The following is a 17,423-nucleotide window of genomic DNA, read 5'->3' on the forward strand; positions in this document are numbered from 1 at the left end:
TCATCAGAAAGCAGTATAAGTGAAGAAAATGCTTCTTTTTGGCACGAGAGTTGTACATTGAGATGCTAAGTAGGACTAAGTCCTGCGTTGAATCTTACATTAAACGGGCTGCATGCCTGCATCAGAAACTAGAGCACTGACACCTTCAAGTCCAACCATTTAGTTGTATTGTACAGCACACATCTACTAATCATGTAGAATTAAGCATCATCTCTGCAAGTATCAGGTCTGCCGCATGCATAGGACACTTACAGGAGGTAGTTCGGTTTCTAATTTCCACCGAAGCATTCACCAGTAGTGCCCCACCCTCCATTTTTGTTTTCCCCTTAGATCTGAGATGCTGCCATAACCGTCTTCATTCAGATTGGGCTCAGGCTCTCAGGATCAGTCACAGCAGCTTCCTCATGAGATTAAGGCGAAATGCTAGCATAACCCTCTTTCTGCTGATGCTGCTCTTCTCTCATGGTTCCTGCCTTGACATACCTGCTGGTGAACCTGTACTCCAGGAGTACCAGCCATTCAAAGAGCCAAGCGCCAAACATGGTCGCAGAAGGCCAGATATATCACCATTCAGATCCTGAAATTTTATTAGGCCAATAAATTAAACAATGCGTATGTTCTGCGGGCCACCGTCAGGTACAGAGAACGTTCTGCATATCACAGATCGTTACCAGCAGGAAATATTCTCCTCAACTCGATTTCGCAAGCCATTCGAGCCCTTTGAACACATGCATTTGTCTCTTGAGATTGACAACCATAAAGAACGCGTATTTGTCTACATGACACCCTTATGTTGTTAAGGGTGGAGGGTGGTAATCCACCATTCTCGGCTTCATTCTGCAAAAGTTTGGTGGAAAACCCCAAAACGAAAAGATGGCGCCAATCGCAATTGATTGAGCCTGTGAACCATAATAACATTCTGCAAAAGTCGGCATGTTCGTGATACGCAAATTCAAATTCAAATGTAAACGAACACTGAATATTTAAATGTCAGCCATCTGAAATTTGCAGAGTGCTCAGAGATCCATCAACACAATGCAGTCTTGAAATCCCAAAACAAAAAGAAAAGATAAAAAGAAATCAAAGAATCAGACAACGCACGGCACGGAATTACAGATCCATCAACGCTTCGAATCACGCTGGGTCCTCATCTCCTGGCGAGGAGAAACACGGCCGGATCTCAAACACCCACATACGATAGAGTACAACAAAACAATTTCACAACGCGGTCACATCTTGGCGAAGGAGGCGGAGGACCCGGACCGGTCGTAGTAGAACTCGGGGAGCGCCTGGGGGCGGGAGAGCATGAGCGGGTGCTCCCTGGCCTCCTCCAGGTCCTCCTCCTCGTCGCCGTCGTCCTCGGCGGTGTGGAGGTGGATGCAGGCGCACCGCTCCAGGGACGCGAAGAAGGCCGACGCCACGCCCGTGGCCACCCACATCGCGTAGCCCTCCAGCGTCCCGTAGGACAGGATGCCGCCGTTGGGGTTGATGCCGTTCATGGTTGCCGTCCGGTCCCCTGCCCCGCGCCGGCCGAGGAAGAGCGGAAAACGGAAGTGGGAGGGGGGAGAGGTCGGTGGGTTGGTTGTCTTGCCTTCGGTTTCCGGGCTCCAAAATTAGGAGAGGGACGGGGTCGAGGTAGACCGATATAGCGCGGCCACGGCTTGGGGTTTTTAATAGCCGGCCATGAGTTGTACATTGAAATTACTCAAGAGCAAGTCAGGCCTTTCCTGGTTATGTGCTGGAGATTTTAACGAGATCCTTGATGCTTCGGAACAATTTGGAGGTCAGGTGCGACTGAAGAGACAGATGGATGGTTTCAGGGGGGGGCCGTGTCTGACTGCGGTTTTACGGATCTTGGATACATCGGTCTCCCGGACACCTAGGATAATAAGCAACAAGGAGGTCGCACGGAGTCTGATCACTGTGCGTTACTGATCGAGTGCTGGAGAGCACGACAGAGGAAGAGAGGGAAACAAAACTTCAGGTACGAGAATATGTGGCGGCGGGACCCAACGTACATGGACACAGTACGGAACGCTTGGACGACTGGAGACGAGCCAGTTACTCTCCGGCAGGTGCGTCGACAGCTTGAGCGGGTGCAAGGGTCTCTGCAGACCTGGGAGGGCACTGTCTTTGGCTGGGTGAGAAAGGAGTTGGCCCAGAACCGGAAGGAGCTGGAACGCTTGCGCGGTGATTCTATCGGATCCGGCCCGTCACCCCAGGAACGCCGAGTCATGGCACGCATTTCGGAGTTGCTATCCCAGGAGTGCATGGAGAAGCAACGCTCGTGGATCGACTGGCTGCGGGATGGCGATCGCAACACCGCTCTCTTTCAAGCCAAGGCGCGAGAGCGAGGGCGGAGCAACAGGATTAAGTCCCTGAAGTGAGATGATGGCTCTATTGCAGTTAAACAGGAGGAGCTCGAAGATGTGGCTACCTCCTTCTATAAGGAACTGTTCACGGCTCAAGATAACCTCGACGCTGGTGCTATTCTACAGCATGTGCAGCAGAAGGTGACGGATGTGATGAATGAGTCCTTGACGAGGCCCTATACTGCTGAGGAGGTCAGGAGAGCTGTGTTCATGACAGGGCCAAACAAAGCGCCCGGGCCGGATGGTCTGACGGCGGGGTTTTTTCAGTTGCACTGGGATTTGGTAGGCCCACAAGTTTGTGAAATTTTCTGAATGGGGGTGAGCTACCGGATGACATAAACCTCACTACTATTGTGCTGATCCCAAAATGCAAGAATCCGGTGGAGATGAAGCAATTTCGGCCGGTGGAGATGACGGTGGTGTGGCATGAGTCCCCATTGTGCATCCAAAGCTTGCTAGAGGCAGGCTGTAATCATATTTCATGATATTTGAATGCAATATCTCCACCCCCCCCAAAAAAAATTCATCAGCCGCGGCGTGTCGGAACCCCTCGAGAGTCACGTGTGGGCCCCGTGGGCCGCCCGCCAAGCGGACGGATAAGCCGATAAGATAGCGCGCGCGCGCGCGAGAAGAGAGCTCGCTCCGACTCTACCTCGCCGCCACCCTCTCTTCTCCCCCATCCACCTCGCAAAGCCAGCCACACCGCATTGGCATGGCCTCGTCCTGCCTCGCCTCGCCGGCCGGCGCCGCGCTCTGCCGCCCGCGGCGGCCTAGGTGCCGCGTGGCGTGCTCGGCGGCCGACGCGGGCGAAAAGAGCACGGAGCCGGCGTGGTTCTCGGGCGGGGCCAAGAACGCCGGCCGCCTCGCGTGCGGCGTGCTGGCGGCCTGGGCCATGGCGTCCGCGTCCAACCCGGTCATTGCCGCGAGCCAGGTTGGTGCCTTTTCCTCCCTTTCTTATCGCAATCGCACTGCGGGCAGGATGCAATTTCTGGAATATGTAGGTTTGAGAAATGAATAGTTTTAATCGACCTCAGTCAGATTCTGCTAGACTGCAAAAGGCACATAATGCTGAAATCAAATGGAACTTTAATCTTTGTCAAATGCCAGTCTGTCTAGGTGTGACTTGGGAATGAACTGACCTCACATTTTACGATCTGATAGCAGATAATAATGGAATTTTATTGAATTTTTCTTAGGCAGAGTTACTGTTTACTATTTCTCTTAATTCGGTTCAGAGAAAGTTTCAGTCAGATATATAATGCTGCTCAATGGATTTTTTTAAGCTTAAAGCAGGAGCACTGCTATTCATTTAAAAAGAAAGGAGGAGTCCAGGTTACAGATAGTTTGATATTATATGAAAGATCGATCTCGATACTAACATTAAGAGGCGAAGCTATATTATGGCCAGCGGGTGCTGATGCACCCATCGAAAATGCAAAAACAGTGACAAAGTCTATTTTTTCACTATATATGCACTCTCGCAGCTTAATTCGATACACCCACAAGGTAGGTGCACCCTCTTCGATTTGCTCCAGCTTCGCCACTGGATACAATGCAAGCACTAACCCAACAATGGGTTTCCACATGCCTGCCTTCGCAGGCCAACCTCTTCTTGTATCAGGGCAAAAGCCTGATCCGGCCTTAAGATCTTGCCTTCGAACACCCTTCTGTTCCGTTCCTTCCATATATGCCATGCTGTGTACATCAAGACAGCTGTGGCTCCATGGAAATTTTCTATCCATGGGAAGCACTAACTAGTTACATATAGTTTTTCCCCTTAAGAAAGATGTTGTTGGAACTAGCCAGGAACTTGCTTGATCTCACGAACACGAGGAAGAAGAACAGTAGTTTTTGGGCGACGAACGCCTGTATCTTGGCACTATTTCAACGAACACACCATTACAAATGGAGAGACACACTCCAACACACACCTCGGCAGCCCCGGCGGTCCTCCACGGCGACCTGCCGGCCGGCCACCAAGCCTATCAGCCCTCCAATGCACACAAGCACCTGGCTTTATACACGGCGACACAACGCCCACGCGCATACATCCGCAGCCCTCCCGCACGCGCACGTAGCTGCGAACTCTACGGCGCCGGCCTTCGTGAGCCACTCGCTCGAGCGCAAGACCTGCTCGTGCATGCACACATGCATGTGTAACAACCGGAGACTAACTCCACTAACAAACTCACGCGACGGACGCACAGCAGCTAGCCTGCACACAGCCTGGACGCGACGCACACGCCAACATGAACACATCATGCAACACATGCAGTAATCTAATCAACACGGCGCGGGCGGTGCTAACAGATGTTATAGCTGTTGGAAGCTTTTGAGGGCTCTATTGGATAATTTGGTACTTTACTACTGTTCTTGGTAATAAAGAAGCAAACTCAAGAGTTCGTGTTATTTAACTTGAGGAATTTATCAGTACAGTTACCACATCATTTGATATGAGCTACTGCAACATCAGTTGTTGCAGTTTAGTATGGTATTCAGTTCAATTCTCTCTTGTCTGTCATTTCCGCTCAATCTAAAGCTAGAAGTTCTGTTCTGATTAATTTATTATATACCTATATATGAGAATTCAGATTCACACTGCATGTTCACAATGTGGTTCTGATACAGCTAGGAATATTTTTGGAGAAATGATCATTTTGCTGTATTTGGTGATCAGATTAACTAGATGAAGCATGAGCATTTTCAATTAGAAATATATCTGACAGAATTTCAATGGAGCAGCTTAGAAATAGCTAGCTAGTGTTTTCCATTGAGATTAACTTGTTATCTCAGTGTCTTTTGTGCTTGCAAAGACAAATTTCATTTGAACACATACTTGCTTGGAATTAGTTGTGAATTATAAATTCTTCATTTTCTTTTTGATCCTGTGTGACCTGAATATACAATCAGCACTAAACATTCTCGAAATCTTGATCCTAAACCTAGGACCTATTTTTCTTACTGCGGTGCTCTTTAGATTTACTGAGATAACATTGTTCCCTGTTTGATTTGGTTGTTAGAGATTGCCTCCACTCTCAACGGAGCCAAACAGATGTGAGCGTGCATTCGTGGGGAACACAATCGGCCAGGCAAATGGGGTGTATGACAAGCCCCTTGATCTCCGGTTCTGTGATTACACGAACGAGAAAACTAATCTGAAAGGCAAGTCTCTAGCTGCGGCGTTGATGTCCGACGCAAAGTTTGATGGCGCCGACATGTCTGAAGTTGTCATGTCCAAAGCTTATGCTGTTGGCGCAAGCTTCAAAGGTAGAAATTAATTGCACACCTTATTCTGCTGTTCCGGTTCATTGCACAATATTTCTGATTTGCTGCACTGTTTCCCAATACTGAATAAACAAAATGATGAGCTCTTCTCGCTCAAATGCTTTCAGGAACCGATTTCACCAATGCAGTGATAGACCGTGTCAATTTCGAGAAGGCTGATCTCACAGGGGCAATCTTCAAGAATACGGTCTTGTCAGGATCAACCTTCAATGGTGCTAAGATGGAAGATGTTGTGTTCGAGGACACAATCATCGGCTACATTGACCTTCAGAAGCTATGCACAAACACCAGTATCAGCGCAGACAGTAGATTAGAGCTGGGCTGTAGGTGATTCAGCAGATTCCATCTAATCATCCCCATTGTTCATGTTAATATGTTGATATCGTTCGATGAGTGTTCATGCTTGTCTATAGAGCCACCATGACAAGATGCGACGATTTTTCTCCATGTCTATGCACAAACATCTGTATATCTCAAATATCAGCAGCAATGCAACCATGTTTCTTACACCTTGCGAAGTCAAGCACCATACATAAAAAAGGAAGCACTATATGTTTTTCCCATATATTTATTATTATTATTGTTGTTGTTGTTGTTGTTGTTGTTGTTGTTGTTGTTCACAAGGTGGTTATAACATTTCTGTCTGATGATGAATCCATGCCCTGGAAGGATGCATGGATGCTTTATTCCACACACCACTAGTACTAGCATCACACGCACTACAATACTACACGCGCTAGCTTTGCCAACATTATTGTTGCCTCCTGGGTTGGCTCCTTGTTGATGCGCATTCGTCTAGTATATACTGGATAACTGGCCCCTACAAGGGCCGATGCTGCTCATTGATGCTGGCCATGCGACACGGCAGTACCTAGATGCACCATCTGAATGGCCGGCCCGCCGCCGCCGGGCACTTGCCGGTGGGAAGGTCTTGTCTTGGGTTTCCGATGGGCTGCGGCGTGCGGTGGTTCATTCGGCGTCGTTGCCGTTGTTCTTGCCGGTGTCGATGAGGCAGGTCTCGACGCCGCCGGTCATCCAGAGGAACCACGCGTAGCTGCTCCGGTGGTGGCTGCTCTCGGGCTCCTCTTCGATGGCGCCGGTGAACATTTCCTCCGCGCCACCGATGTCGCCGCGGGCGTGCCAGAGGAACATGCCGTACCTCCGCATTGCCTCGCCGTCCGCCGGCTCCGCGGCGACCGCCTGCTTGAAGTACATCTCCGCCCTGTCAAATGTGTGCAGCGATCACGCGTAAGAAATCAAGATCCTAACAGCAGGGAGATGTGATCGAAAGGTTGGTTGCATGCGTGCATGCTACAAGAAGGAAGCACCTGTTGATGTCCCTGTCCAACTCGTAGAGGAGCTGCGCATAGTTGGACAGGACGAGCGAGTTCGCTCCGCCGGAGGCGATGATCCTCTCGTACGCCGCCTTCCGCCGCCGTGCGCGGGCGCTGTCGATCTCCTTGATCTCTTCCTCATCGAGCTCCTCCTGGCCGTCCCCATACAGGCCGTCGCCATGCAGGATGCCGATCCGACCCCACAGCTCCTTCTCCATGTCCCCCTCCACCAGCTCCGGCAAATCTTCGGGCTCCTCCGCGTCGCCGTCGTCGCCGTCGGGCTCGGCCTGCGCGTTGCGCGACGCCTCGAGCCTCTTGGCCTCCATGCGGTCCCTCTCCGCCTGGACGGCGGTGCCGAGGCAGCAGGCGACCATCCCGAGCAGCCCGACGGCGAGGTCCGGCGACTGGAAGTGCACCTTGCTGAAGACCCACGCCACGGCGTCCCCGGCGCCGCGCGCGGCCTCGGCGGCGCCCCCGGCCGCCGCGCCCTGGACGGCCTCCACGGCCTTGACGAGCGCCGCCACCGCGCACCCGGCCGCGCTCGTGGCCGTCGCCCGCGGCACCCCGCGCTGCGCCGCCGCGTGCTTCCGCTTGGCCTGGATGGCGCGCAGCGACGGGGGCACCGCGGCCATGGACGGCTGCTGCTGCTCGTCCCCGCCGCACGCCGCGGGCCTGAGGGAGGGCCGGGCGTTCCTCCGTTCCCCGGCGCGCGCGGACGCCGGGAACGCCGCCACCGCCGCCGGAACGCTCCTGGGCAAGGAGACCATGCTCGCCGGCGTCATCCTCGCGACCGACCGGGGAAGGGAACGAGCCAACGCAAGAGACTCTCTCTCTCTCTCTCTCTGAAACGGAAGGGCTGTTTGCCTGGAACCGAATCTCCCACCGAAGGCGGAGTGGAATGGCGATCTATCTAGTTCTAGCTTGAGGAGAGGGAGGGCGCGGCAATGGCAGTATTTATAGCTCCCCCGGGCCCTGCCACGTTGGGGAGGGCCGGGGGCTCCTGGACGATGCGTGCCTTGCGCGGCAGTTCGGGCCAGTTCAGCGCCTGGTTAATTTCGTCGTGGGGCGAGGGGGAAAGGCTCGGCCGCGCGCTGCTCTCGGCGCCGGGCGTTTTGGCCGCGCGCGGGTGGCAGCGCGGGTGGTGTGAGCGCGCACACGGCGATCTAGCGTGGCACTAGCCAACCTGGACCTGGACGGGAAGGCGTCCTCTGCCGAGGCGTGCGGGAGAAGTGGCCGGAGTGTAGACAGGGGGGTGCCGCGCCAGCACACAGAGATGGCACCGTGTTTCATTTCATCAGGTGCAAATTAACTTAACATTGAACAGCGAAGAAACTACTCAAGGTTCCTACCTCATAACGCAGTGTAGTGTTCCATGTGCCAAATTGCACATCGCTTATGTAGCATTGGCATGAAAATCATAAGAATTTTGAAATGGTAATTTACTGTTAGAGACATTGATTAGTTGTTTTAGGTTCTAATTCTTATATTGATTGCGGTCCAGTATATCATGCGTTGTATACTAAACCAACGCTACGGGGCTGGATTGCACAATAAGTGTAACATGCACGGTTGTCGCAATACACGTCAAAAGGGGAAAACGGATAGATGGTACACCGTGGGTTTCCATAATCTGATGTGGTAGGATTGGCATACGTTACATTGTCGTATTAATCTGTACATTGATCTACAATCAAGGATAGCTATGACTTGGCATCTATATCGCGACTAAACACGGTTGTTGATATAAGAAAGAATAGACAAAGGTAATACAAGCTAGGGTGTGGTACTGTGCTAATGAATACCTTTCTTCATAGGAAATTAATTGGCAGGCTATTCTAACATGCAAAAAATGATAAGAAAGTAGAGTACAACTAAGACATGCAAATTTATCCACACGTCAAAACTAATAAGGGATAGGCCCTACACCATGGATTTCCACTATTTGACATGGAAAGATTATTGCGCACCGTATATGTCATATTTGCATCTACATTACTTCGAGGATTAGGGACAACTGCGAGTTGACTTGTATATATATTCCTGACTAGATTAACTTGTTGGTTTTAGGAGAAACAATAAATACACAAAAGGTTATATAGAGCAAGGCGATATTTTTCTATTGAGCAATTTTGACGTGGACACTTGGTGCATGAGTTATACATATTTTTTATAATGTAATATATTAAAAAAAGTATAGCAAGAAGCATTCCCCAGGCATTACTCATCAAAATAGAAGAAAAATCTATTTAACAGGATGATTGGCTCGCAGTATATATATATATATATATATATATATATATATATATATATATATATATATATATATATAATATTTTAATAATATATTGCACTATAAGGGATAATCATAACCATGATGCCATCTATACTGTTTTCAGAATTTTTGATAAAACCGGACATGCAATAATGTGTTGATCAAATATGGCCTTATGCTAATGAGCACATATTTCTATCATGACAAATATGTGATACAATAATAAAGACTCCACATGGCTAAAAAATGCTCAAAATTCATCCATACATAAATAATGTGTATTATGGTAAAATTAACATGTAAGTTGACAATCGGATTTTATTACCATTGTAAAACTTGCACAAAACGGTTGCAAAAAAGTAATTGTTGCCATTTTCATATGAAATGATCTTGCACTTCAATTTTATATTTTTTTACATTATATGTTACGTTATATGATAGTTGCCTTTTAGGGGAGACAACATAAATTATAGTAGTATGCAACCTATGTGGAAGTGAAGGCTTTTAAATCCAACATAGAAGGTTTAATGTACAATGTAGATGAACAATTTAAAACAATAATAAGCTTTCATTATGATGATAATAAATAATAGCATTTTTTGAGAAAATATCTAATGATACCTTATAAAATCACATAGCTACATTTGTGGAATCTAAAAATAGTTGCACAAACTTTCATCCTCAATTAACAGACCAAATTTTTGGCTATTATACTAGCTACAAAAATCTTCATTTGATAGTAACAAAACTCGAAAACTCGCAACTTTGTTTATCGCACCACATATCAAAAGGAAAGATATATATAGATACACACACACATGGTGCGCCATAAATTTCTACTATCGCATGTGGGAGTGGGGAGGGGGGTGGCAAACATTATATTGTTACATCCCTATGCACATTGATTTGGAACTAAGGATAAGCATGAGTTGTATATTATGAATAAACTCAACGTTCATACATAAATAACACAAAAAGTTGTATAAGGCAGTGTGATATTGTGCTAGCAAATACCTTTTGTCATGCAGAAATGGTATGTGCGTTTTGTCTGTTGTCACATATGAGAAATGATAATGAAGTGTAGTAAAAGTAAGAGAGACACAAGCACAATTACACATCAAAAGGAAAGGGAGATAGGTGGCACCACCTTGGATTTCCACTATTTGATGTGGGAAGATAGGTACGCGCTATACATGCCGTGTTTGCAATGATAATATTTTGAGGATCAGGGATGATCATAAAAGTGATATACTATTGTGCTAACAGGCACTTTGATGTAGTCGATTGGCGTAAGTGTTTTATCTATCATAGCACAAAGTATGGTAAGTGTAAGAAGCCTTACACATGACATTACAGTTAAAAGAAAAGAAAGCATCTATATCTTTTGTAAGAAGATTGGCTTATATTGTTTCATGTATATATAGGGATGAAAGCGGATCGGAGTGGAGTGGATAATACCTTTTCCACATCCTCATCCATGCTTTTTGGTCGGATGCGGAGCGGAGTGGATATTACACGGATATAAGGGCTGTTTGCTTTGTGGCCTAGGGCTCCGCACCGTGCCTAAGGTGCGGTGGCCGATTCGGCCGCCACACCTGCGGCGCGGGATGTGCGGCGCAGTGTGGCGCCGTAGGCTATAAACCAAATAGCTCCATAGTTACAGATACGGGTTTTTGAGGATATCGGACGCGGTGCGAAGTCGGATCGATTAAAACAAATCGGATAATACATGTTTATGTGTAGCCTTTTATGTTGATTAATAATTCCTAAATCAAAACTATAAAGCAACATATTATCATGAGAAATATTTAATTTTATAGTTCACGACACATTTAGGTTGATAGTGACACTTCAAACTTGATATCGAATAAAAAGTATATATTACAAGTCCCAGTTAAGACTAAGCGTATAGAGTGAACACATAAACAAAATAAAGATTTTTTATTGAGAAAATTCCCCTCTATCCTTTTTTGTTGGTTAATGAGCTATAAAAAATATTCTGTGTATATTTAGGCAGGGCTTGATTTGTGCAGTGTGTGAGGCTCGAAAAGTCGGATATCCTATTATAAGTCTCGGATTATCCGCATTCAATTATCCGAAAATCCATATCTGCTGGATTTTGCTAATACCATATCCTACACAGCAACCGCATACAATTAGATCCGGATTATCCATATCCACGTGCATATAAAAACTCTTCTCCTTATCCGCAAAAATCGGATACGGATCGGATCGGATGCGGAAATTATCCGCTCCACTTTCATCCCTATGTATATATAGCGCATTGGACATTATCCGCTCCACTTTCATCCCTATGTATATATAGCGCATTGGACGGTAAGGGATAACCTTAATCTCACGTGCACATGGTGACTATATTTGCCTTTAGATTTGCGATGCGACTATAGATTCAAATAATGTGTTGAACAAGTAGTATTACACAATGGGTACATTGTTGTGTGCATAATTGAAAGTGTATATTATTTCTGTGGGAAAAGTATTTTTGTAAGGAAAAAATATTTTTTTACCAAGTACACATCGTAAGGTATGTCATGAGGAAGTGATCAACGTTTTCCGATAATTGGATGTATTTTTACAGTATGGCAGAGCTATTCTGGCGTTATTAGCAAAAATGCCCCAGAATGCTAGGGCTACCAATATGTTAACAAGGCGTACAGGAGCTCGTGTCTATGGTGCTGTGAACCTCAACGCAGCATGTGGGCACGCTGCACATGTAAGCAACGAACAGTGCAGCCGAGTCAGTGCTGCCAGTGCAATTGCTCAATTCAACAATGTGCAAGATCAGGCAGAACATATTAAACATAGGCATCATTCTTACTGTAAGGATTCATAATACACCTCATAGTTAGCCAACAGTTAGCCAATGGTGGGTGCGACATGCAATGCAACGCAAGCAGCCTCCAAAGGAAACCCTGTCCTGGGCGACTACTGCGCATGGATGCGAGCTTCACATGCTATGATAGGTTATACCGAATACGATAACATGGATTGAAATATCAGCAGGGCACACAACATATACTCTGTGCCACTAAGTTCAAGCTACTTCATTGATCGGTCATGCTTCGCTGCTGATGGCTGTTGATTATCACCCTGTTGACCTGACGACGAAGATGATCCAACCTTATTGAAAACCCTACCGCCAAAGAGGTCCTTTCCGATCCTCGCTTTGAAGGGGAACTGCCTCTTGAAGCGGTTGCGGAACAGTGAGCTGCCACTGCGTCTCGGCACGATAGCAGAATGGTTCCTCTTCAAGCCGTGATCACTGCAAGGAGGGTTTGCGCTGCTGCTACTCCCACCAGCACCACCACCCAATGAAAGGTTCCTGCGAGCAGATCGGAGTGCAACATGCAGAGGTTCTGAGAATGACACATGCCCTTCATCGTCAGCGGCATGCGTGCACAGGGGGCAGGGTGGCTCATGGACTTCTGTCTTGGGAGTGCTTTCCTCCAAGCAATCTGCGTGGAAGACATGTCGGCATGGAAGGACCGCTGCCACTGGCATGTCAGTGTTTCGAACAATCCGGTTCGAGGTCCAGGGTGATTTCTGGCGCAGGAATCTCTCGCACAGCCCACACTTGAGGAATCTCACTGAATTTGTGGGTGATCTCTGGGACTCGATACTTATATGATCTGAAATGTCAATGGCATCCCCATCGTATCCAAAATCATAACTGCTGGCATTGCTCCATCTGAATCCTTCCCTTCTTGAGCTTGTGTTTGGTTCAGGCGAAGCCTCCATCTTCCCAAGCTCACTCAATGCATTATGGAACTTGAGCTCTGGACTCGCCAAGCTGCGATGCCACAGAGGAGAAGCTTGGCTATCATCACTTGGTGTTGTTCGCCCAGCATTAGTAACCTCAGGCATCCTGGACGCTTCTGTTTCTGACACTGGATTCCGGTAGACAAGTGGGTAGACTGGTTTTGACATGAAAGATCGCCTACCCAGTTGATTGCGAGGTAGATACGGGGCTGGTTGTTTACTAGACGATGCTAGCTGACTTGATTCTGAGAATGGGGATGCAGAACTGAAACTGCTCGTGGCAGTCAGTTGCCTCTGCAGCAGATGAACATTAATGTCAGTACTGTTATACAGACTGTGATATTCTTATTAGTTGCACTAGATCTATGTCATCTACCAAAGGAACGGGAAGATAAGACAGAAGAGAAAATGAGCTTGCCTCACTTGACTGAGGATAGTCAGAAGTTTCTGGTCTTGATACTGATTCAATGAATAAAGCAATCATTAATTCAACAGGAAGGTAAGGAATATTAGAAACGCAGCAATGCCTTTTAGTAGCTTCTACCATTGCAGGAAAATATCCAGCTGTCATAAAGAAAAAAATGTGGTGCAGTATTTAACTTGCAGTACCAATAGTGCCTACTCCAATATTTACAATGAAAAAAAAATAAAAGTACCCAGTGGACTCAGTTTATAGCCACCACTGAGACCAAAGTGTTTGGTCTCAATATACTTATCAGTTGTCACGGCCGAGATCATTCCAGATATACTTGTTTGGTTCACAAGGAGCTAAATTCTTTTTGGGTTTAAATATTGCTCAATTTGATGCAAAACTGAACAAGGCATAATTACCCTGTCCAACCTATACAACTTGGCTGTTTATGACTAACAGGGCATATATTGTATGAAAAGAATAATACGCCCAACCCAATGGGAAGATTATAATCAAGAAGAGTGAATAACCATGAAGGTCAGGTAGGGAAAAAATAGCTATCCAATATCTTAACACAAAGAAGAATATAGTGTTAAAATCTACCATTGAAGTGGCTAATAACAAAACAAATTACAAGTCCCCATTGACTATTCAATGAGAAGGAATGTTTATAAAGAAACAAATTTATTTTAGAAATTAGTTACAAACATGTAAAAGATTCAATAAAGAAGCCTACTCTTCTTTGGACTTAAATATTGTTCAATCTGATGCAAAATCGAACAAGCCATAACTACCATGTCTAAACCTGATACAACTAAATGTGTGCTGAGTAACAAAGCATATAATGTATGAAATGCATCCGTTAGAAATATTATAAGAGCGCATGACCATGCAAGTCAAGTAAGGAAAAAATGGCCTTTTAAATAGCTGCTATACAAGTGGCTAATAAAGAATCAAATTACAATTCACTCATTTATTATGCAATAGGAAGGTATGTTTGTAAAGAATCAAGTTTAGTTTAGAAGTAAATACAAAAGTGTAGATAATTGGTTAAATCAGAAAGATATTCTATATTTTTATCAATGGAAATAGGTTAGCACACTGTTAGTTTTTCCAGTGAAAGCCTCCCATTTGGTCTAACAATTCATGACGAGATAACCATATTAAGAAAATAGAAAAAAATATTAATTAGCTGGTCAGCTCATGTCACAATCTGCCATATGAAATGAACAGGTACATACCTCCTGCAGGGGTAGAGAATTCACCGAGATCAAATCTTTGAAGAGAGGGTGTCCAGCGTGGAGCCTGAAGGCTGTCAGCTGGACTCCCAAAATAAGAAAGTGCCCCATCAGATATAGAATGATGGTGATTGAGGTACTGATCACTGCCAAATGCACTTCTGCTTCCTTTACTATGGGATGATAATGATGACACATAAGGTGGGTGATCATGAGGAGCATCATGAACTCTGTGAGGCAAACCATCTGATGAATAACGGCAGTCCCATCCCCTTGACGTTGGAGGAGAGAAGCTTGAGTTCATCCGCCAACGAGGCTCAGTAGGATCCATGGAACAATCTCTGCTAGCTGGAATAGACTTTGTCCCATGTGGCCTAGCGGCCACGCAGCAAAGAGCACCCGTCTTGACTAATTTTGCCAATCACGTGCAGACACTACTTGAGTATTTATGTTTGACAAGCTTGACCAGAGCGGAGAGAAACTTTTACACCGAGCGAAGAAAAAGAATACATCAGATGTATAGTGTCACCTATGCACATAGAAGCATGTCAGTATTGTCAAGAATAAACAGAAAAAACATCATCTAAAACAAAAGTCTTCTTTTATGGTATAATGAACATGCTATTGTCTCCAATCAACAAGGATGCATAACTAGTTGAACTACCCAATTCACAGTTAGGCCACACCAAACCCCATCCCGAGCACAAAAAAGCATATTATTTATCAGGTGAACTATTAATACACCATAGAGCTTCTATACGTATATATCTACATACGAGACTGACTAATTCATTGGGTAAAGTTTTTTTATAATATTTCATTGCCACAAGGTTTAGTAATAACTGCCATGGAAATTTGCGTCAGTTAAGTCTCATCAAGTGACACTAACCTAGTTCTAGAGGTTAATAAACTGAAAATGAATCCACTTTGTAAATGTTTTTCTAATTATATTTGCACCAAAATACTTCCATTCCTCTGCGGTCACGGATGCCCCTATTCAACAAGAAACTCCCCCCCCCCCCCCCCCCCCCCCCCCCCCCCGAGGCAAAATCTAAGCGGTGCAGACTAAGAGCTCCGATTGGTACTCCAACCCTCAGTCCAACAAACCACCAATCCAACCCAAATAACTCGCAAGTCCGGACAACTTTTGCATAAACTCGAAGTCAACAGGTATTAATCATGCATATACTTGTGATTGGGTCAGATCCGAATACAAATAGCTTACAGTAGGGTTTGGGGTGCTCGGTTTCGCACAGAAGGAGGAGGGAAAAAAAAGGGGGGTCGGGCATACCTGATGGGTGCTCATCGCCGGCGAAGACCTGGTGACGGGCGGCGGCGCTCGCCCAGTCGTCGCCGCAAGGAAGAAAGAGGGGAGAGAGAGAGAGAGAGAGGGAGGGAGGGAGGGAGGGAGAACGGGGGAGAGAAAAAGGGGGAACACGAGGGGTGTAAAGTGCCAGCACAGTAGTGCTTATTTTTTATTATTTTATAATAAAAAAGCTAGTCGTTTTATTTTGAAATTTATATAATATTGTAGTAAGAAAAGGGCCACCTCTTTTTTTCCAATGATGCTGGCTGATGATTACTCTTGATTCTTGGTTAGACAACGTCTATCGGTTCATATTATCTTCTTTCTACCATGTTTTTTCTCCTGTTATATCAGGGAGTTTGCTCCTACCCTTGCCTCCCTTCTCTCGTGTTACACGTTGGCTATTAGTCGAAGCGCGCAATTACACACGCACGGAGCCACGATATATGGAACCATTAGCGAGTCAAGCTAAGCGAACAGGACACGTAAATATCAAAGTATTCCAATATCATTTCCATATTCCACGCGCATAGGTATTGATAGAACTTACTGTAGAACCTACCACGCAAATAGAATTAGACATCAAACCTCTTCTTGTAATGAAAAATATGCTTAGGCACGATCGCTAACATCAAACAAAAGAGAAATTTATTGACATACAATTTTAGGATTCTATTTACCAATGTTCAAAAGCTAATCGTCTATCAATGCTACAAAATTAGAAACACACATCCAAAAATAGTTTATTAGTCATCTTTACAGAGGGAAAGAAAAATTATGCCCCCAAAAATCAAAATAATATTAGAGGAAAAAGCAGATTTATTAGAAGAAAAAACAGGTTCTAGAGATGAACGGCTCTAATTTTTTTAGAGAGGTGGAACCTCTGGTTCCTCCAAAGTACCGAAACAAATCTCAAATAATTATAGAAACGACTGTAGTGCATTGCCGGTAGTGAGAATGGGAGAAGCTACGGCAGATGGGTAAGAAAATAGAGGTTAGTGCCTTCCTAACTAGTAACAGAATATATTGTACCATCATTGATTTCTTAGGTAACGACACGAGAAAAACCTATTAATACCTCTTATGCAAATGTATGAATATAATTAATAATAATGATCTTATTTTCATACCAATATTTAGAGTAACAAATGTAAAATAGTGAGAGAAGCATCGACAAGGATGCATATTGAGTAAAATATTGACCCATTTATTTAAAAAAGTGGAAATTCACCTAAAACCAAGTTTTGAAAAATTAAACTTGTCTTCTTTTTCTAAAAAATACTTGTCATGTCCACAGTTGATCTTATGATACTTTGCCATAAAAGGTAAGCTACAAAAAGTTTCTAGTTTCTAGTTGGCTTTAGAATCAATATTCTATCATGGTAATTAGCGCCTAACATGGACAACTAATCTATGTGTACCAA

At 45.4% G+C, this 17,423-nt stretch overlaps 4 protein-coding genes across 5 annotated transcripts; 1 reads left to right on the forward strand and 3 right to left on the reverse strand.

Moving 5' to 3' along the window:
- Nucleotides 1-995: 995 nt before the first annotated feature.
- LOC112877692 lies at nucleotides 996-1,597 on the reverse strand. The gene has a single exon (XM_025942051.1). It carries the CDS (start codon nucleotides 1,497-1,499, stop codon nucleotides 1,230-1,232), a length of 270 nt encoding a protein of 89 aa, XP_025797836.1. The 5' UTR covers nucleotides 1,500-1,597; the 3' UTR covers nucleotides 996-1,229.
- A 1,414-nt stretch (nucleotides 1,598-3,011) lies between these two features.
- LOC112878271 (thylakoid lumenal 17.4 kDa protein, chloroplastic) lies at nucleotides 3,012-6,166 on the forward strand. Its single transcript, XM_025942716.1, has 3 exons — nucleotides 3,012-3,303; nucleotides 5,393-5,639; nucleotides 5,765-6,166. The coding sequence occupies exons 1-3, from the start codon at nucleotides 3,085-3,087 to the stop codon at nucleotides 5,986-5,988; spliced, it is 690 nt and encodes a 229-aa protein (XP_025798501.1). The 5' UTR covers nucleotides 3,012-3,084; the 3' UTR covers nucleotides 5,989-6,166.
- A 141-nt stretch (nucleotides 6,167-6,307) lies between these two features.
- On the reverse strand, nucleotides 6,308-7,971 carry LOC112877740. The gene is made up of 2 exons (XM_025942097.1): nucleotides 6,986-7,971; nucleotides 6,308-6,879 (listed from the first exon to the last, which is right to left on the reverse strand). Exons 1-2 carry the CDS (start codon nucleotides 7,771-7,773, stop codon nucleotides 6,627-6,629), a joined length of 1,041 nt encoding a protein of 346 aa, XP_025797882.1. The 5' UTR covers nucleotides 7,774-7,971; the 3' UTR covers nucleotides 6,308-6,626.
- A 4,096-nt stretch (nucleotides 7,972-12,067) lies between these two features.
- Nucleotides 12,068-16,138, reverse strand: LOC112875261. Of its 2 annotated transcripts, none has more exons than XM_025939049.1 (4): nucleotides 15,985-16,138; nucleotides 14,697-15,222; nucleotides 13,462-13,502; nucleotides 12,068-13,337 (listed from the first exon to the last, which is right to left on the reverse strand). In XM_025939049.1, exons 2-4 carry the CDS (start codon nucleotides 15,022-15,024, stop codon nucleotides 12,324-12,326), a joined length of 1,383 nt encoding a protein of 460 aa, XP_025794834.1. In that variant the 5' UTR covers nucleotides 15,025-15,222; nucleotides 15,985-16,138; the 3' UTR covers nucleotides 12,068-12,323. The 2 variants fall into 2 exon arrangements, with proteins under 2 accessions (XP_025794834.1, XP_025794832.1); XM_025939047.1 differs by having other exon boundaries at nucleotides 13,462-13,607.
- Between the last annotated feature and the right edge of the window lie 1,285 nt (nucleotides 16,139-17,423).

Source organism: Panicum hallii, chromosome 9 (assembly GCF_002211085.1).
Source record: "Panicum hallii strain FIL2 chromosome 9, PHallii_v3.1, whole genome shotgun sequence".
Classification (NCBI taxonomy): domain Eukaryota; kingdom Viridiplantae; phylum Streptophyta; class Magnoliopsida; order Poales; family Poaceae; genus Panicum; species Panicum hallii.